Here is a 21,783-nt window from a genome sequence, read left to right as displayed (position 1 = left end):
GAAATGAGATTGAGATTATTAGGATTGAGAATGATGCTCCGTGGCTATTCAAAAATTATATTCTCGACCTAAAAAAGTGAAAAGGAGAAGAGTCAATTTAAGAGACAAAATTCTTGCAAATGCCTATATGGATTCAATTGTGGGAGTTACCGGAGCATTGTAAAATGAAGGCATTAGGCAGAAAGGTTGGAAAGGTGATGAGAAAGGATCTAGATGTTGATTTGTTTTCCTTGAAGGGAATAGAAGAGCAAATACTGAAAGTTCATATTAGACTAGATGTCATGAAACCATTGAAGAGATCAATGAAGATTGTAGGAGGTGATAAAAAGGTGATAGAACTACAGATCAAATACAAAAGAATAGGAAACTTCTATTACTACTGTGAATTTTTAGGGCATGAAGTCTAAGGATGCAGTAAATTCATTGAAGATTTAGTGTCAAGGAGGCCATAAAGGAGAAATGGGGACCTTGGATCCAAGCTGAGCAATTCGAAAGGAGGGTCAGCACGCAAAAGGAGAACCGGAACCCAAATTTTGATCAGTAATTAGAGAAAAAGAATTGGTGAGACAGACATCCAACTCCCTTAAGTTTGATCAAGAGTTTTGCTAGTCTGTCGGTTCGTGAGACTACCACACAAAAGAGTGAGGATGGTAATGAAGTGGAGAGTGAGATAAGGAAGGAGAAAGGGGAACTCTAATTCTTGCTAATTAGCCATTTTAGGGAGAGCTACATAATTCTGATAAGGCAAGGTAGATGGAGCATGTGGAAGAAAACTCAGGGTAGAATTTTAATTCAGAAGAATATTCACTCTAAGAAAAACATTGAGTACTGTCGAAATTACCATAAAAAATGATAAAATTCGATGGTAAATTAATTACTGACGAATTTACCATCGGAAAGAATCCAACGGTATAAACTTCGCTGATAAACAGTTACCGTTAGATTTTATGACGGATTACTTGCCTAAAAAACTATTTGGTTATCGGCAAATTTTTTCGACGGTAATGTTGGCGCCACAATATCTTTTTTTTGCACTGTTACCGTCGGATTATGCCCTTGGTAAATCTGACGATAATGTCAATTTTTTTAAAAAAAATATTGTGACGCAATTTGTTTAAAATTTTTCCTTTTTAATTTTAATTTTTTATTTATATTTATTTTTCACACAATTAGTGGTCAAATTATAAATAATAGAAACCAATTATATAATATTAAATATTAAATATACAAATAAATTAAAAGTCAAATAAATCAAATAAATACAATGAAATAGTAAGAGAAAGCCCTAATCACTAAAGATCCTGGTAGTCATTGTCATCATTCTCACGGTCTGAGTCTAAACCCACCAGCGGCACTACTGCCACCAACAGTACCGGTGCCACCAGCAGGGCTGCTACCACCGGCACGTATCTGAGCCTAGTACATTGTCATTCGCTGAAACAATCATTCTCTGGTCTCAGAGGAGATCCTTTTATAGCTTGGCTATGGATGATCGTACATTAGTTTGATGTCATTGGTCGTCTCTTGAGTACATACGTTGTTGTTTGGCACAAACCTATCAATAATTCACAAACAAACTAATATGGCAATATAATTCAAAACTTCAAAAGCAAATAACCATAATATATAGAGATTTTTTTAGAAATTTTGGTAGAGTTTCATCTATAACTAGAATACGCCACAAACACTATCCGTCAACAATTAACTTAAACAGCTCCAATTGTCAACAATCAATGAACAACAGTTAATAGTCAAGAAGCAACATCCATAAATCCACTAAACTAGAATTAATAATCAGGATATACCAAACATTTTTAGTAAGTCAAACCTACAACCCTAAATCAACTAAAACTAGAATCAACTATCAAGAATCACTAATCACGATATATCAAACACTTTTAGCAGTTCAAACCTACGACCTTAAATCCACTAAAACTAGAATCAATAATCAAGAATCACTAATCACGAGTTATCAAACACTTTCAACATATAAAAGACCTGAAGTAGTATTTACGTTATTTCACCATCAGACCAAATCGTCTCCGTACGATGGGAGGTGGTGGACGGGCATCAACTGGCTAGCTCCTGTGAGAGAATTTCAGCGCCGTGGTGTTCATCCCTGAAGGTGGCATCATCGAGACAGTGGGCTGCTGAGCAGATGGAGGCGGCATCGTCGTCGAGACACCGGGCCATAGTTGAGGTTAGGGACCATGATGAACGGCTCGTTTGATGCACCCACAACCTGTGACATCATCGGGGTAGTCAGAGTAGAGGGAGAGGATCCAGAATTTCCAGGGGTATCGATAGAAACTCTCCTTCTACCACGACCACGACCACTAAGCTGATCCGCAACACCTCTATTTGTCGTCATGTCTACAAAGAGCATACCAACTAAAAATGTGCTAAACATATTCGCAACATCATTCAAAATTCTTAATCAAAATAAACTACGTTAAACTTAGTTAAAGAAATACATTATCTGTTGAAATAAAATAAAACAAAAGAGGTAAGTGCATATTCTAACTTCACAAACATCTTGCAATATATATTACTAAATGTATAATTTTGTCCGTATGCAAATAAAAAATCATCCATAAGTCATTTAAAATTATCTCATATTTGAAAAGTATGGATTTTATCAACTAAATCACACAATTTTGGCTTAATTCATGGAGTTTTTCAATTATTACTTCCAATGAACTCATGAGTAAAAAATATATTTTTTATGCTCTTAATCATTGATTTCTTAATCCGTTTTTATGCCATTCGATACTGATCAATTTTGTTTAAGTGTTTCAGAGTTAAGGCACTTCAATGGCTTCAAGGGATAAAAAAGAACGGAGCAAAGAAGCAAATTCGGGAAGCAATTTGGAGTGGAAGTTGCTGAAGTCCTCGCGTGGGCGAGCTTCTATAATGCATGCGAGTTCTTTGCGTAGGTGAGCTTTTGTCGCGCTTGTGAGTTATCCGTGTGAGCACCTTAACTTCGTGTGTGGTGGACGAAATTGTGATCACATCAATGTAGTATTTTTTTGTTATTGTATGGAATCATTATTGTGGCTCTTGGCTATGTGGACACAACTCCGTTCAACTAACCAGCAAGTGTACTGGGTCGTCCAAGTAATAAACCTTACGTGAGTAAGGGTCAATCCCACAGAGATTGTTGGTATGAAGCAAGCTATGGTCACCTTGTAAATCTCAGTTAGGCAGATTAAATGGTTATGGTTTTCGAAAATTAATAATAATAAAAAGAAAATAAAAAGGGATAGAAATACTTATGTAAATTAATAGTGGGAATTTCAGATAAGTGTATGGAGATGCTGTGATCCTCTTGAGTCTCTACTTTCCCATTACATTCATCCAATCCTTCTTACTCCTTTCCATGGCAAGCTGTATGTAGGGCATCACCGTTGTCAATGGCTATATCCCATCCTCTCAGTGAAAACGTTCCTATGCTCTGTCACAGCATGGCTAATCATCTGTCGGTTCTCAATTAGGTTGGAATAGAATCTCTTGATTCTTTTGCGCTTGTCATCACGCCCAACCTTCAGGAGTTTGAAGCTCGTCACAGTCATTCAATCCCAGAATCCTACTCGGAATACCATAGACAAGGTTTAGACTTTCCAGATCCTCATGAATGCCGCCATCTATCTAGCTTATACCACGAAGATTCTGTTGGGAAATCGAAGAGATATGCGCCCGGCCTAGAGTAGACGGAAGTGGTTGTCAGTCACGCGCGTTCATAGGTGAGAATGATGATGAGTGTCACGGATCATCACATTCATCAAGTTGAAATGCAACGTATATCCTGAAATAAGAATAAAAGAGAATTGAATAGAAAGTAATAGTAATTGTATTGAAACTTGAGGTACAGCAGAGCTCCACACCCTTAATCTATGGTGTGCAGAAACTCCACTGTTGAAAATACATAAGTAAAAGGTTCAGACATGGCCGGATGGCCAGCCCCCTGAATGATCAAGAGACCGAATGATCAAAGACTATAGAGTCAAAAGATTAAACTGTCAAAAGATGTCTAATACAATAGTAACTTATCCTATTTATACTAGACTAGCTACTAGGGTTTACATGAGTAAGTAATTGATGCATAAATCCACTTCCGGGGCCCACTTGGTGTATGCTTGGGCTGAGCTTGATCTATCCATGATCTGAGGCTTTTCTTGGAGTTGAACTCCAAGTTATAACGTGTTTTGGGCATTCAACTCCGGATCATGACGTTTTTCTGGCGTTTAACTCCAGACAGCAGCATGTACTTGGCGTTCAACGCCAAGTTACGTCGTCAATTTCCGAATAAAGTATGGACTAATATATATTGCTGGAAAGCTCTGGATGTCTACTTTTCAACGCCATTGAGATCGCGCCAATTGGAGTTCTGTAGCTCCAGAAAATCCATTTCGAGTGCAGGGAGGTCAGATTCCAACAACATCAGCAGTCCTTTTGTCAGCCTTTCTCAGAGTTTTGCTCAAGTCCCTCAATTTCAGCCAGAAATTACCTGAAATCACAGAAAAACACACAAACTCATAGTAAAGTCCAGAAATGTGAATTTAACATAAAAACTAATGAAAACATCCCTAAAAGTAGCTTGAACTTACTAAAAACTACCTAAAAACAATGCCAAAAAGCGTATAAATTATCCGCTCATCAGTGTGCGCGAGACTTTTCTGCATGAGTGAAAAACCTCCACATGCTTGGATTAATGAAACACGTGCTTTCTCGTTTTGGGCTTCCAAAAGGCCTCTAATTGCCATATTCTAAAGCATTTTAAGTGCCAAGATGATGGAGGGAGGGGAGACACTCAGACACTTACATTTTTACACATTATTTTCTTAGGTTTTAGGGGGATTCTAGAGAGAGAAGCTCTAACTTCTCTCTAGAATCCCTATGGTTTTTCTTAATTTTAGTGTTAGTTTTAGATTTTAGTCTTGTTTAATTGTAGTTCTAGTTTTGTTTTCTTATTCTTGAATTATAATTCTCTTAGACTTTGGTGTTAGTTTGTTTTTTCTATTTGTTATTTGATTGACATGTGAATTCTTGATTTTCATTAATGAAGTTGATGTTGTAAGTTTCATATTTGCTTGTTTATGTTGTTGATGTTACTTTCTTAAATTTGGTAGTTGTAGGTTTTATTATTCTTGCAATTTATGATGTTTCACTTTTATGCTTTGCAAGTATTTGATAAAATGCTTGGACTAGTTGTAGAGTAGAATTTTCAACTCTTGGCTTGGGTTGGTAATTTGGGTGACCTTGAGTAATTGATGTCTAATATTGATTGATAATTTAGAGTTGTTAGTTGGTTTTGTTTCCACTAACGCTAGTCTTTCACTAAGTATAATTAGTGAGTTGGCTAGGACTTGTGGATTAAGATCAATTATATCTATTTGACTTTTTTCCAATGTTTGGATATGACGAAGTGAGATTAACTCTTCTTACTTACCATGTTTATGGTCAATGACTTAGATATGAAACATTTACTCTCAATTCTTGCCAAGATTCCTTTCAGCACTTAAATTACTTGTTTGCTTTTCAATTTATTGCCATTTAAATTCTTGTCTTTTGCTTTCAAATCCCATACGCACACCTCACTACAATTTCTTTAAGAGACAACCCAGGATTTAAAACTCCCAATTTTTATTGATTTGAATTCTTGACAAACAAATTAAACTCTGATATGAGTCATTTGCTGGTTTGGAACTATACTTGCGATGAGATTCTTTTTGAGAAAATTCTAGACCGACGTGTGGTCCGCATCAGTTATACCATGTTAAAGTGGTGTGCTTTTCTTGGGGATACGTAACGTTTCCTTAGGATTTTTAATGAGTCACTTTGAATATAAATGCCTTTATAATTATTCTTTCCCTAATTTCAAAGACAAAATCCTATCTTTCTTCCTCAAGCGACGATTCGCCTATGGCTTCTCAACCTATTCTCCACTCGAGTACTACACCAGCCATGACTGCTGCTTCTTCCTCCTCGGCGACCATGGCTACTATCTCCTTTGTAGTGGTTGCCTCGATGGCTCGTGCATTGGCAACTACTGCTTCATCATTTTCTCTTCCGTCAACCATTACCGCTACAGTTGTTTCTTCTATACCTTTCAAAGAAGATGACGATGTAGTGATTATTCCTCCTCCTTAATTAGTGGCTGAAATGATTGAATTTTAAAATGATGATGGAACTTTGAGAGCCCCAATCCAAATGTCGAGACCTCTGACTTTTGGCGTAGCCAGGTATTCCTTCCATTCTCAGTCAATGGAATATTGCATTCTTTCCTATGTCCGATAGCCACTTCAGAACAAATCCAATTTATTTCCTCATTCTTTTCACACCCCTAGAACATTTACCATTGATTTTTTTGTAAAAACATTAAAACCTCATATTTTGCTAGTCATGTTTTTAGAACTACTCCCCCTAGGGATTTGAGTTCTTACTTTTTCAGATTGGATGTCCCGACTTGCACTAGTGTATAAATCTGTTTGGAATGCTATCAATATCTTTCATGCCCTATAATTAGCCACCTTTGATCTTTCCTACATAGCTCCTTTGCTAGGGGCGAGTCTATACTTTTGGTGTCCTGCTACCAATAACTTTTATTTTTCATATGGAATGATGGATCCAACTTTGATGGAAGTTTCAACTCTAACCGGTTTGCCGATTGATGGCGAGTTTATTCATGGTTGACCGACTATCCAGAAGATGACTTTAACATCAGCTTCGAGTCTAATTCCATTTTGAGTTTCATTCAAAATAATATGGGTTCCGAGGGAGAGCCTGTTTCCGATAGTGAACATGTAGCTTTTCTTCTCCTTTGGCTCAATTCTTTTGTATTTTGTTCAAAATTGGTCCAAATTCAGAAAAACAACTACTTGCCTCTAGCTATTATGCTTCATCATAAGAAACTCATTGATCTCCCTTCCTTGATTCTAAGTTAATTGTATGAAGCCCTTTCTTTGATCGTCGGTGAGATCTGTCGAGGAGACTCCCTAATTAACCCATTTGATCCTCTTTGGGTTGTCAATCTTTGGTTAAAATCTGTTCTTGAACCTCGATTCACGAATTCCTCAACTGAGCTTTCTAGCACCCCTATTGATGGGATTCGTCTTTCTCAGCTTTCTTGGACAAAATCCAAAACTATGTCTTCTATAGGTGTTTTTCTACACTTCCTCTCTATTCTCTTTGGCATCAAAGAAGATCACAATATCTCATACTTTCCTAACCCTCTTTCTTTTAGACCTAGTGCCATTACACACTTAAATCCCTTCACTTCTTCTCATCCAGCAAACCAAGCAATAGTCAATGACTTGTGGGCTAGGATATTAATTCGCCAAGTTTTTCCTGTCGGTCTACCTCAAGAATCGATTTGGTCCCTTAAAAAGAAACTTGTCATCTACTCCCCTCAGAGTAGTGGATGATATGACCAAGATGTTGGACCTGAACTATCAAAGGATGTCGATCTGATATCGGCATTTAGATGTCACTCGATGCTTCCTGTCGATCCTAAGTTTTCATGATTGGTTGTCAAAGTACTTTTATTCTTAGTGCCTCTGTTGACTAGGATTTTGTTAATTTGGTCTTTTCTACTATTGTGCAAAGTGCACCAGCATCAAAGAAGACCAGAGGTAAACACATTGCTGAAATCATAAAGTTTGAGAAATACTATAAATGGCACTTTGGGAAGGTGAAATGGGTTTTTAACGAGGCTTTAGAGGTATGGAAAAAGAAGCGGGAGGCATACTTTAACAGGTGTCTCAACCGTTTTTTCAAAGCTCGCGCTAAAGATCCTTTGGCCAAAAGAGAATCGTTATGCATCCTTTCAAATCCCCGTCTTTTCCCAATTCCCCTTATAAACTCTAAAAAAATGATCCAAGGACGTGTGGAGTAACTTTGACTAATCTCGAGTATGGTCAAGATACTCATCATGTAGTGAGTGGTCATACGAAGATCCTTAGATATCCTCTAGGTACTTTATACTTTTTCGATTGATTATTTTCCTCAAAGTCTCTTATTATAACTTCTTTCAACGCAGGTGCTCGACCGACCATCATTATCAGAATTGCTACTGACCCTCCCCAAGTCGAAGAAGTCTGGGATTTAGACGATGATACCGCTTCACCAAGGGCCAAATCTGGTCGAAGTGGTCAAAGCAAAGGTTAGTCGGAAGGTGTGATCCTTACTTCCAAAAACATGGCCCCATTGACATCTTACTAAACATTAAGCCACCAAAGAAGAGTCAACCTACCACTTCCTCCAAGGTACATGCTTTAGTCATGGATCTTAGAACTTCCTTTATCATGTAGTTGTATTTCATATAATAGTCATTTTGCAGTTGAGGCAATCTCAGTGGAAGCAATCCCAGAAAGGGACTTTTCAAATTGCTGATGTTGACACCCCTTTGACCCAAAAGTCGATCAACTTGTTTGTGCCAAAACAGAAATTCTTTAGCCTCCATCGGTCCCTATTCTAACTCTTGCTCAGAATCCACCCTCAACTGCTGCTTCACATACTTCGACGACTTCTCCTTTGGTAGGTGATGAGCGGATAATTTGTACGCTTTTTGGCATTGTTTTTAGTATGTTTTTAGTATGTTCTAGTTTGTTTTTAGTATATTTTTATTAGTTTTTAGTTAAAATTCACTTTTCTGGACTTTACTATGAGTTTGTGTATTTTTCTATGATTTCAGATATTTTCTAGCTGAAATTGAGGGACCTGAGCAAAAATCTGATTCAGAGACTAAAAAGGACTGCAGATGCTGTTGGATTCTGATCTCCCTGCACTCGAAGTGGATTTTCTGGAGCTACAGAAGCCCAATTGGCGCGCTCTCAACGGCGTTGGAAAGTAGACATCCTGGGCTTTCCAGCAATATATGATAGTCCATACTTTGCCCAAGATTTGATGGCCTAAACCGGCGTTCAAAGTCACCTTCAGAATTCCCAGCGTTAAACGCCGGAACTGGCACAAGAATGGGAGTTAAACGCCCAAACTGGCACCAAAGCTGGCGTTTAACTCCAAGAAGCGTCTCTACACGAAAATGCTTCAATGCTCAGCCCAAGCACACACTAAGTGGGCCCGAAAGTGGATTTTTATGTCATTTACTCATCTCTGTAAACCTTAGGCTACTAGTTTTCTATAAGTAGGACCTTTTACTATTGTATTTGTAGACTTTGGTAGCTATCCTTGTTCTTATGCTATCTTAGATCATTGGGAGGCTGGCCTCACGGCCATGCCTAGACCTTGTTCTTATGTATTTTCAACGGTGGAGTTTCTACACACCATAGATTAAGGTGTGGAGCTCTGCTGTACCTCGAGTATTAATGCAATTACTATTGTTCTTCTATTCAATTCCGCTTGTTCTTGTTCTAAGATATCACTTGTTCTTCAACTTGATGAATGTGATGATCCGTGACACTCATCATCATTCTCACCTATGAACGTGTGACTGACAACCACCTCCGTTCTACCTTAGATTGAGTGAATATCTCTTGGATTCCTGATACACGATGCATGGTTGATCGCCTGACAACCGAGTGCTCGCCTGACAACCAAGCCAGCCATTCCGTGAGATCAGAGTCTTCGTGGTATAGGCTAGAACTGATGGCGGCATTCAAGAGAATCCGGAAGGTCTAACCTTGTTTGTGGTATTCTGAGTAGGATTCAATGATTGAATGACTGTGACGTGCTTCAAACTCCTGAGGGCGGGGCGTTAGTGACAGACGCAAAAGAATCACTGGATTCTATTCCGGCCTGATTGAGATCCGACAGATGGATAGCCGTGCCGTGACAGGGTGCGTTGAACATTTCCACTGAGAGGATGGGAGGTAGCCACTGACAACGGTGAAACCCTTGTATAAGCTTGCCATGGAAACGAGTAAGAAGGATTGGATGAAGACAGTAGGAAAGCAGAGAGACGAAAGGGACACAGCATCTTCATGCGCTTATCTGAAATTCCCACCAATGAATTACATAAGTATCTCTATCTTTATCTTTATGTTTTATTCGTATATCACCCATATCCATTTGAGTTTGCCTGACTAAGATTTACAAGGTGACCATAGCTTGCTTCATACCAACAATCTCTGTGGGATCGACCCTTACTCGCGTAAGGTTTATTACTTGGACGACCCAGTACACTTGCTGGTTAGTTGTGCGAAGTTGTGTTTATGCCATGGTGTTGAACACCAAGTTTTTGGGGTTCATCACCGGGGATTATTTGAGTTGAGAAAAGTATTGATCACAATTTCGTGCACGAAGTTTTTGGCGCCGTTGCCGGGGATTGTTCGAGGTTTCGGCAAGCTTTTGGTCCGGTAACATCAGTGCCAAATTTCTGATCCGGAAATAGCACCAAGTTTTTGGCGCTGTTGCCGGGGATTGTTGAGTTTGGACAACTGACGGTTCATCTTGTTGCTTAGATTTGGTATTTTTCTTCAGAGTTCTTAAGAATGGATTCTAGTGTTTCATGATGATCTGTTGAAGTCTGGCTGGCTGTGAAGCCATGTCTAATTCTATTGGACCGAGGTTTCAACTTATCATCACAAGAGCTTATTGATTTCTATCAATCTTGCTGTTGGAGTAGTGATCTGCTAAGGCTTGGCTGGCCATTGGCCATGTCTAGTGTTTTGGACCGAAGCTTTCTTTGAAAGCTTGGCTGGCTGTGAAGCCATGTCTAATTCCTGGACCGGAGTCTTAGACTAGCATTGCACTGATTCCTGGAATTCTCAATAAGAATTTTGATATATTTATTTTCTTTTTTTTTCACTTCATTTTCGAAAAAAGAAACACAAAAAAATTACAAAATCATAAAATCCAAAAATATTTCTTGTTTGAGTTTAGTGTTTCATTCTAAGTTTGGTGTCAATTGCATGTTTCTGTTCTTTTTGTAGTTATTCTTGATGATTTACTTGCTCTGATCTTTGAATTCTATTAACTTGAGTGTTTATGTGTCTCATATGCATTCTCATTTTGTTAGTGTCAGTAGTATACAAACTGCTAAGTTTGGTGTCTTGCATGCATTGTTATTTGATTTTAGTTGCATTTTGATTATTCCTTATTATTAAAAATCCAAAAATATTTTTAATTTGTGTCTTTTCAAGTCAATAATACAGAGAATTGAAGATTTAGAACATACAGCAGAGGAACTACACAGAAAAAGCTGGGCGTTCAAAATGCCCAGTGAAGAAGGACAGACTGGCGTTTAAACGCCAGCCAGGGTACCTGGCTGGGTGTTTAACGCCCAAAAGGGTAGAGTTTTGGGCGTTAAACGCCAGAATGTGCACCATTCTGGGCGTTTAACGCCAGGATGGCACAAGAGGGAAGATTTTGTTTTCAAATCAATTTTTTTTAGTTTTCAAAGTTTTTCAAAATCAAATCTTTTTCAAATCATATCCTTTCAATCAAATCTTTTTCAAAATCAATTTCTTTCCATTTTCAAGGATACTTGCTATCAATTAATGATTTGATTCAACATTTCAAGTATGTTGCCTTTTCTGTTGAGAAAGGCTTAATGTTTGAATCATATCTTTTCTTGATAGCCAAGTCATTGATTTCAAAATCAAATATTTTTAAAATGTTTTTCAAATCATATCTTCTCAATCACATCTTTTTTAAAACCAATCATATCTTTTTAATCACATCTTTTTCAAAATAGTTTTCAAAATCAAATCTTTTTGATTTCTAATTTCAAAATCTTTTTCAAAAATCACCTTATTCTTTCTCAATCTTGTTTTTCGAAAATCAATTAAAGTTCTTCAAAATGTTTTCAAAATATTTTACTTAATTTTCGAAAATTACTTCCCCTCTTCTCACATCCTTCTATTTATGGACTAACACTATTCCTTAAAGCACAATTCGAACTCCATCTTTCTTGATAAGTTCGAATTTTCCACCTCTGTCTTCCATTTTTCTTTTCCTCTGACTCCTCAAGGAATCTCTATACTGTGACATAGAGGATTCCATATTTCCCTGTTTTCTTCTCTTTCATATGAGCAGGAGCAAAGACAAAAGTATTTTTGTTGAGGCTGATCCTGAACCTGAAAGGACCTTGAAGCGAAAGCTAAGAGAAGCCAAGGCACAACTCTCTGTAGAGGACTTAACAGAAATCTTCAAAGAAGAAGAACACATGGCAGCCGAAAACAACAACAATGCCAACAATGCAAGGAAGGTGCTGGGTGACTTTACTGCACCTACTCCCGACTTCTATAGGAGAAGCATCTCTATCCCTGCCATTGGAGCAAACAACTTTGAGCTTAAGCCTCAATTAGTTTCTCTAATGCAACAGAATTGCAAATTTCATGGACTTCCATTGGAAGATCCTCATCAGTTCTTAGATGAGTTCTTGCAAATCTGTGACACTGTCAAGACTAATGGGGTTAACCCTGAGGTCTACAAACTTATGCTATTCCCTTTTGCTGTGAGAGACAGAGCTAGGACATGGTTGGACTCACAACCTAAAGAAAGCCGGAACTCTTGGGAAAAGCTAGTCAATGCCTTCTTGGCAAAGTTCTTTCCACCTCAAAAATTGAGTAAGCTTAGAGTGGAAGTCCAAACCTTCAGACAGAAGGAAGGAGAATCCCTCTATGAAGCTTGGGAAAGATACAAACAATTAATCAGAAAGTGTCCCTCTGATATGCTTTCTGAATGGAGCATCATAGGTATTTTCTATGATGGCCTGTCTGAACTGTCCAAGATGTCTTTGGATAGCTCTGCTGGAGGATCTCTTCATCTGAAGAAGACGCCTACTGAAGCTCAAGAGCTCATTGAAATGGTTGCAAATAACCAATTCATGTACACTTCTGAAAGGAATCCTGTGAACAATGGGACTAATCAGAAGAAAGGAGTTCTTGAGATTGACACTCTGAATGCCATATTGGCTCAGAACAAAATATTGACTCAACAAGTCAATATGATTTCTCAAATTCTGTCTGGAATGCAAAATGCACCAAGCAGTACTAAGGAAGCTTCATCTGAAGAAGAAGCTTATGATCCTGAGAACCCTTCAATGGAAGAGGTGAATTACATGGGAGAACCCTATGGAAACACCTATAATCCTTCATGGAGAAATCATCCAAATCTCTCATGGAAGGATCAACAGAGACCTCAACAAGGTTTCAACAATAATAATGGTGGAAGAAACAGGTTTAGCAATAGCAAACCTTTTCCATCATCTTCTCAGCAACAGACAGAGAGTTCTAAGCAGAATACCTCTGACTTAGCAACCATGGTCTCTGATCTAATCAAAACCACTCAAAGTTTCATGACTGAAACAAGGTCCTCCATTAGAAATTTGGAGGCACAAGTGGGTCAGCTGAGCAAGAACGTTACTGAACTCCCTCCTAGTACTCTTTCAAGCAATACAGAAGAAAATCCAAAAGGAGAGTGCAAGGCCATCAACATGGCCGAATTTGGAGAGGAGGAAGAGGCAGTGAACGCCACTGAGGAAGACCTCAATGGACGTCCACTGGCTTCCAATGAGTTCCCCAATGAGGAACCATGGGAATCTGAGGCTCAAAATGAGACCATAGAGATTCCATTGGACTTAATTCTGCCATTCATGAGCTCTGATGAATATTCTTCCTCTGAAGAGGATGAGTATGTCACTGAAGAGCAAGTTGCTAAATACCTTGGGGCAATCATGAAGCTAAATGACAAGTTATTTGGAAATGAGACTTGGGATGATGAACCCCCTTTGCTCACCAAAGAACTGGATGACTTGTCTAGGCAGAAATTACCTCAAAAGAGACAAGATCCTGGGAAGTTTTCAATACCTTGTACCATAGGCACCATGACCTTCAAGAAGGCCTTGTGTGACCTAGGGTCAAGTGTAAACCTCATGCCTCTCTCTGTAATGGAGAAGCTAGGGATCTTTGAGGTGCAAGCTGCAAAAATCTCACTAGAGATGGTAGACAACTCAAGAAAACAAGCTTATGGACTTGTAGAGGATGTCCTGGTAAAGGTTGAAGACCATTACATCCCTGCTGATTTCATAGTCCTAGAGACTGGAAAGTGCATGGATGAATCCATCATCCTTGGCAGTCCCTTCCTAGCCACAGCAAAGGCTGTGATTGATGTTGATAGAGGAGAATTGATCATTCAAGTGAATGAAGAATCCTCTGTGTTTAAGGCCCAAGGGTATCCCTCTGTCACCATGGAGAGAAAGCATGAAGAGCTTCTCTCAAAACAGAGCCAAACAGAGCCCCCACAGTCAAACTCTAAGTTTGGTGTTGGGAGGCCTCAACCAACTTCTAAGTTTGGTGTTGAACCCCCATATTCAAACTCTAAGTTTGGTGTTGGGAGGTTCCAACATTGCTCTGAACATCTCTGAGGCTCCATGAGAGCCCACTGTCAAGCTACTGACATTAAAGAAGCGCTTGTTGGGAGGCAACCCAATCTTATTATATTTTATCTATTTTCCCTTGTTATTTTATGTTTTCTGTAGGTTGATGATCATGAGAAGTCACAAAATCAATTGAAAAAGCAAAAACAGAATGAAAAACAGAAAGAAAAATAGCACACCCTGGAGGAAGATCCTGCTGGCGTTTAAACGCCAGTAAGGCTAGCAGATGGGCGTTTAACGCCCAGTCTGGCACCATTCTGGGCGTTTAACGCCAGAAAGGGGCACTAGACTGGCGTTAAACGCCAGAAAAGGGCAAGCACTTGGCATTAAACGCCAGAAATGGGCACCAGCCCGGCGTTTAACGCCAGAATTGGCTCAAAACGCATTTTTGCATGCCAATTGGTGCAGGGATCACTTTTCCTTGACACCTCAGGATCTGTGGACCCCACAGGATCCCCACCTACCTCACCCTTCAAATTCAAACCACTTTCCCTCCCAAACTCCACCTCCCATAGCCGAACCATAACCCTCCCCCCACTCCTATATATAACCATCTTCACTCCTTTATTTTCCCACAACCTAAACACCACTTCTTCCACTTTTTGGCCGAACACAAAGCCATTCCCTTCTTTCTCATTTCTTCTTCTTCTACTCTCTTCTTTCTTCTTTTGCTCGAGGACGAGCAAACCTTTTAAGTTTGGTGTGGTAAAAGCATTGCTTTTTGTTTTTTCATAACCATTTATGGCATCCAAGGCCGGAGAAACCTCTAGAAAGAGGAAAGGGAAGGCAAAAGCTTCCACCTCCGAGTCATGGAAAATGGAGAGATTCATCTCAAGGGTGCATCAAGACCACTTCTATGAAGTTGTGGCCTTAAAGAAGGTGATCCCCAAGGTCCCTTTCAAACTCAAAAAAGGTGAATATCCGGAGATCCGACATGAGATCCGAAGAAGAGGTTGGGAAGTTCTTACCAACCCCATTCAACAAGTCGGAATCTTAATGGTTCAAGAGTTCTATGCCAATGCATGGATCACCAAGAACCATGATCAAAGTGTGAACCCGGATCCAAAGAATTGGCTTACTATGATTCGGGGGAAATACTTGGATTTTAGTCTGGAAAATGTAAGGTTGGCATTCAACTTGCCCATGATGCAAGGAGATGAACATCCTTACACTAGAAGGGTCAACTTTGATCAAAGGTTGGACCAAGTCCTCACAGTCATTTATGAAGAGGGCGCCCAATGGAAGAGAGATTCAAGAGGAAAGCCGGTTCATTTGAGAAGGCATGACCTCAAACCCGTGGCTAGAGGATGGTTAGAGTTTATACAACGCTCAATCATTCCCACTAGCAACCGGTCCGAAGTTACCATAGACCGGGCTATCATGATTCATAGCATCATGATTGGGGGAGAAATAGAAGTTCATGAGGTTATATCCCAAGAACTCTATAAGGTGGCGGACAAGTCCTCTACCTTGGCAAGGTTAGCCTTTCCTCATCTCATTTGTCACCTCTGTTATTCAGTTGGAGTTGACATAGAGGGAGACATCCCCATTGATGAGGACAAGCCCATCACTAAGAAGAGGATGGAGCACACAAGAGACCCCACTCATCATGAAACCCCTGAGATTCCTCAAGGGATGCACTTTCCTCCACAAAACTATTGGGAGCAACTAAACACCTCCCTAGGAGAATTGAGTTCCAACATGGGACAACTAAGGGTGGAGCACCAAGAATATTCCATTCTCCTCCATGAAATTAGAGAAGACCAAAGAATCATGAGAGAGGAGCAACAAAGACAAGGAAGAGACATTGAGGAGCTCAAGCACTCCATAGGATCTTCAAGAGGAAGAACAAGCCGCCATCACTAAGGTGGACCCGTTCTTTGATTTCCTTGATCTTTATTTTTCTGTTTTTCGAATTTTAGTGCTTATGTTTATCTATGTTTGTGTCTTGTGATCATTAGTGTCTTAGTGTCTATGCCTTAAAGTTATGAATGTCCTATGAATCCATCACCTTTCTTGAATGAAAAAATTGTTCTTAATTGAAAAAGAAAAGAATTGCATGAATTTTAAATTTTATAACAGTTTAATTATTTTGATGTGGTGGCAATATTTTTGTTTTCTGAATGTATGCTTAAACAGTGCATATGTATCTTGAATTTGTGGTTCATGAATGTTGGCTCTTGAAAGAATGATGAAAAAGGAGACATGTTACTGAGGATCTGAAAAATCATAAAAATGATTCTTGAAGCAAGAAAAAGCATTTCTATTCAAAAAAAAAAACGAGAAAAAAAAGAGAGAGAAAGAAAAAGAAAAAAAGAAAGAAATAAAGTTGTGATCCAAGGCAAAAAGAGTGTGCTTAAGAACCCTGGACACCTCTAATTGGGGACTCTAGCAAAGCTAAGTCACAATCTGAAAAGGTTCACCCAATTATGTGTCTGTGGCATGTATGTATCCGGTGGTAATACTGGAAGACAGAGTGCTTTGGGCCACAGCCAAGACTCAATAAGTAGCTGTGTTCAAGAATCATCATACTTAACTAGGAGAATCAATAACACTATCTGGATTCTGAGTTCCTAAAGAAGCCAATCATTCTGAATTTCAAAGGATAGAGTGAGATGCCAAAACTATTCAGAAGCAAAAAGCTAAAAGCCCCGCTCATCTAATTAATACTGATCTTCATAGATGTTTTTGGAATTCATTGCATATTCTCTTATTTTTATCTTATTTGATTTTCAGTTGCTTGAGGACAAGCAACAATTTAAGTTTGGTGTTGTGATGAGCGGATAATTTGTACGCTTTTTGGCATTGTTTTTAGTATGTTTTTAGTATGTTCTAGTTAGTTTTTAGTATATTTTTATTAGTTTTTAGTTAAAATTCACTTTTCTGGACTTTACTATGAGTTTGTGTGTTTTTCTGTGATTTCAGGCAAGGTTCTGAAAACCGGACCGGTCATCAAACCGCTCAAGTCACTGGTTCACTGGTTCACTGGTCCAACCGGTCTAACCGGTGGTCCAACCGGAAAAACCGTTTTAGAATAAAATAATAAATAAATTATGAATAAACATCCTAAAATATAATTATGGTCTAATATAAAACTTAAAATATCTTCGAAATTTAAAACACTACATAAACTTTCATCAACCAAATTCATATAATCTTATCAAAATACATACTCAAAAGTTAAATAATATAAAGACATATCTAAATATTAAATCCCAACATCATGATTTATCAATCATCAAAATCCGCAAAAACTTGTTGCAAATCTGCTTCGGTGGGAACATCTTCACCTTCATTCCCACCCTCTTCAGCAGAAGAATCAACAGATGCAGCATAAAGACCACCACTACCACCGCCACTTTGATATAAATCAGCATCAATTTCACCTAATAAAATACACATGTTATCATTAGATTATGAACTAACTACATTGTAATACATCATTAGAAAATAAATATACTATACTCACGCAATAAGTCATCCACATTACTAGGAAGATCAGGCTCTTTCTCTACAACCTCTTCAGTCACCCAAAAGTCAACTAGACTGATGCTTTCATAATCAATTGATCATATTGTGTCTTTTGCTTTCTTTTTTCTTTTTCCTTCCTAAAAAGTTAAATACAATGTATGAAGATTTAACAATTTACAAATTTGTTAAGATAAAGATTACGTATGAAACAATATGATATTTCATGAAACATGTTACCTGGATTTAAGACGCAAATTATAAGTAACATAAACAATGTCATTCAGTCTATCATGCTCCAATCTATTTCTTCTTTTTGTATGAATCTGGTCAAAAAGACTCCAATTTCTCTCACACCCAGAAGAAGCAGATGCTTGGCTAAGAATGCGAACAGCTATCTTTTGTAAACAAGGAGCAGAGCTACCAAATAACCTCCACCATTCATCTACCAATTATAAAACCATAACATATTAGAAGTTATCAATTAAGAACATAGGAGCTTAAAACAAGTTACTATTAAAAAAACAAATATTCAGCCATATTCTTACCAGGCTTAAGTTGAGATGCAGCTCGAATAGCTTCTGGTCTATCAAAACTTTCCTTCCGATCTCTATATAACTGTATTTCCTTCATTGCATCAACTGAATCCAAATTGTTACACTTTCAATACGAGGTAACAATATCAAGCAAACCTCGCATAACATCAGGTTCTTCCTTAAAATTTTCATTAAAAAAGAATGAAGGATTCAGGAAGTAAGCTGCCGCATGAAGATGTTTCTTCAAATGCTTGTCCCATCTTGAGTTGATAATATCTGTGTACGGTTGATATGCAGTCTTGTTTTGCCTAAACATCTCTTTAATTGCATCTTCTGCCCTTTGCATTCCTTCATAAACATATCCCAAAGAAGGTTTGTCATCGCCATCAACAAGCCTCAGCAATTTAATCAGAGGGCCCACAAGTTTACATACAGTAAAGCAATCATCCCAAAATTTGCAATCCAAGATAGTAGCACTCACAGCTCTACCAGTAGCACTCCTTCCTAATTTGTGATCAGTGAAAATTGAATCTACAACCAATGCTTGCAAATCCTTTTTACGTTCAAAGATGCTCATCAATGTGATAAACACAGTTGCAAAACGGGTGGGACCAGGACGTACAATTTCTCTCCAATGAGGTTTTTTTCTTAGCCAAGATAAGAAAACCGTATGATTGTACACAAATACTGTGATCTTTGAAGCGCGTGTTGCAAGGTTAGAAATATGCGCCATGCTGCTTATATCTTTTAAAATAAGATTAAGGCAATGAGCAGCACATGGTGACCAATAGATATTATCATAGTTTCTATTGATAAGCCTACCAGCAGCAACATAATTGGCCGCATTGTCAGTCACAACATGCACAATATTATTAGGGCCAATCCATTCAATAACCTCAGAAAACAAATTACACAAGTGTTGGGCATTTTTAACAATACTGGAAGCATCTATTGATTTCACAAAGCACAAACCTTTAGAACAATACACCAGGAAATTGATTAACGTCCTTTGTCTTTGATCTGTCCAACCATCAGCCATGAGGGTACATCCAGTTTCCTTCCATGCACTCCTATAACTATCAACTACCATTTGACCTTCTCTTTTAAGATCAGCCAACAAGTGAACCCTTAACTTGTCATAAGAAGGACCCTTGTAACCAGGTCCAATACCAGCAACACCATCCAACATATCTTGGAAAAATGGCGACATCACTGCATTAAATGGAATTTTACAATCCATCATCCACCGAGCAAACCGTTTATCAACCTCGTGTATCGCCTCTTTGTTTTGCAAAACACTCCTAATACTTGGTTGAGCTCCTGGCGTCGTTCTTGGTGCAAACATAGCAGGAATGACTTTGGCTTTTTTCTTTGGATCGCCTCCAACCACTTGCTGACTCGAAGTACGCTGCTGTTCTTCTTGGGCTATTGCTTCATCAATTGCATCCTCTACCTCATCACCACCCTCTTCACTAAAACTAACTTTTCTTTTGTTTTTGTTGGTCTGAATTTCTTTCAACAAGCTTTCCATCTGTTTCTCCACATCATATGGAACTTTAGGACATTTTTTCACGTCTCCAGTAATCTTTGCTAGATGTTTCTTCATCCGGTGAATTCCACCTCCATTGAAAACTTGTAGACAAAATAAACATTGGTATTGTGGTTTTCCATTCACCATTTGTAGAGCAACATATTTCCAAGCTAAATCTGTTTTTCCCCGTAGGTTAGAAGAACCTTGTGACTGACTATCGTTAGCACTAGGGGGATTAGGATTAGCAGCATCATTTGAATTAGCAGCATTATTCACAGAAGCATTGTTATCAGCAATTGCTTCTTGATTAACAACATTATCCATAACTGAAATTAAAAACAACAACAACACAATGAAAAATAAAAAACATCAACAAGACCATATTACAGCAAACAAGACAGATATCATATTGCAACAAACAAGACACATACAAAATTAAAAACAGCATTCAGCCATTCAGCCATTCAACAAGACTACCTTTTTTTTGTTTCCATTAACATTCCAAAATTGGTCCCAAGACAGTGACCAAGAAACACAAACACAAACACCAATTCTGCCTACAAGCTACAACAATTCTACCTACAGCATACATGTTTCTGTTTCTGTTTCAACAATTCTGCATACAAGCAACAACAATTTTGCCTCCATTCATGTTTCTGTTTCTGTTTCAACAATTATGCATACAAGCTAAAAAAATTCTACCTCCCGCCATGTTTCTGTTTCACTATCAACTAAGAAAAAAAAACTCCCTAGGTTTGAACAGCAGACGAAGTTCACAGTTTCAAGTTCATGTTTCTTCAGAAATTGAAGAGGAAGTTCAGTAGTTCACAGAGGAAGTTCACCGAAGAGGCGAAGAACGAAGATTAGCAGAGCAAGTTCACAGAACCTGAGGACGACGAGACACTTACCTGGGTTCGACGGCCGGCTTCCGGTGTTGAGGATCACGCGACGATGAAGACGATGAGAGGGCTTTTTTGTTGAGAAGCTGAAGAGTGAAGACGATGGAGGGGCAGGAGGGCTACTGGTGCTGGGGAACCAGGCGACGGCGGCGGCGCTGACCACCTGAGACCGCGGCGACGCTGGAGGGCGACTGGGCTGGTGCTTCTCAGATGGCTAGGGTTAGGTTAGGGAGTGAGACTGAGATTGTGAGAAGCAAGAAAGAACTGAGGAGAACGGTTGGGGGTCGAGGGAAGGGGGGTGAACGAGCGGGTCGGGTCGGGGGAAATTTTTTTTTTTTTTAAAATAACGAAAAACGGCGTCGTTTATAAGAACCGGCCGGTCACCGGTCTGGCCCAACCGGCCGGTTTTCGGCCGGTTCACCGGTTTTTGCCCGGTTTTCCTGAGGGCGATTTTCACATGAGGACCGGACCGCTTCCATCGCCGGTTCGCGGTTGAACCGGTCGAACCGGCCGGTCCGGTCCGGTTTTCAGAACCATGATTTCAGGTATTTTCTGGCTGAAATTGAGGGACCTGAGCAAAAATCTGATTCAGAGACTAAAAAGGACTGCAGATGCTGTTGGATTCTGATCTCCCTGCACTCGAAGTGGATTTTCTGGAGCTACAGAAGCCCAATTGGCGCGCTCTCAACGGCGTTGGAAAGTAGACATCCTGGGCTTTTCATCAATATATGATAGTCCATACTTTGTCCAAGATTTGATGGCCTAAACCGGCATTCAAAGTCACCTTCAGAATTCCCAGCGTTAAACGCTGGAACTGGCACAAGAATGGGAGTTAAACGCCCAAACTGGCACCAAAGCTGGCGTTTAACTCCAAGAAGAGTCTCTACACGAAAATGCTTCAATGCTCAGCCCAAGCACACACCAAGTGGACCCGGAAGTGGATTTTTATGTCATTTACTCATCTCTGTAAACCTTAGACTACTAGTTTTCTATAAGTAGGACCTTTTACTA

General features: G+C 39.0%; 1 protein-coding gene and 1 non-coding gene across 2 annotated transcripts; both read right to left on the bottom strand.

The window, feature by feature from the left end:
• Positions 1 to 12,529: 12,529 nt before the first annotated feature.
• On the bottom strand, positions 12,530 to 12,637 carry LOC112704769 (small nucleolar RNA R71). The gene has a single exon (XR_003155376.1). It is a non-coding gene; the product is annotated as a small nucleolar RNA R71 (small nucleolar RNA).
• Positions 12,638 to 17,569: 4,932 nt separating this feature from the next.
• On the bottom strand, positions 17,570 to 21,251 carry LOC112701314 (uncharacterized). The gene is made up of 7 exons (XM_072198767.1): positions 21,171 to 21,251; positions 20,782 to 20,986; positions 18,499 to 20,199; positions 18,355 to 18,447; positions 18,047 to 18,251; positions 17,808 to 17,884; positions 17,570 to 17,724 (listed from the first exon to the last, which is right to left on the bottom strand). Exons 1-7 carry the CDS (start codon positions 21,249 to 21,251, stop codon positions 17,570 to 17,572), a joined length of 2,517 nt encoding a protein of 838 aa, XP_072054868.1.
• Between the last annotated feature and the right edge of the window lie 532 nt (positions 21,252 to 21,783).

The sequence above is a fragment of the Arachis hypogaea genome, chromosome 7 (assembly GCF_003086295.3).
Source record: "Arachis hypogaea cultivar Tifrunner chromosome 7, arahy.Tifrunner.gnm2.J5K5, whole genome shotgun sequence".
NCBI lineage: Eukaryota > Viridiplantae > Streptophyta > Magnoliopsida > Fabales > Fabaceae > Arachis > Arachis hypogaea.
Note: the sequence above shows the minus strand (reverse complement) of the source record. Positions and strands in the feature narration are given on the sequence as shown.

What these genes read in the sequence shown, in the direction of transcription:
- LOC112701314 (XM_072198767.1), bottom strand. Translation starts at nt 21,251, where the DNA reads ATGGAAGCGGTCCGGTCCTCATGTGAAAATCGCCCTCAGGAAAACCGG. An exon ending in AATTTGCGTCTTAAATCCAG is followed by an intron (nt 17,885 to 18,046) that starts GTAACATGTTTC and finishes TGAAAGCATCAG; the next exon opens with TCTAGTTGACTTTTGGGTGA. An exon ending in TAATGTGGATGACTTATTGC is followed by an intron (nt 17,725 to 17,807) that starts GTGAGTATAGTA and finishes GTATTTTATTAG; the next exon opens with GTGAAATTGATGCTGATTTA.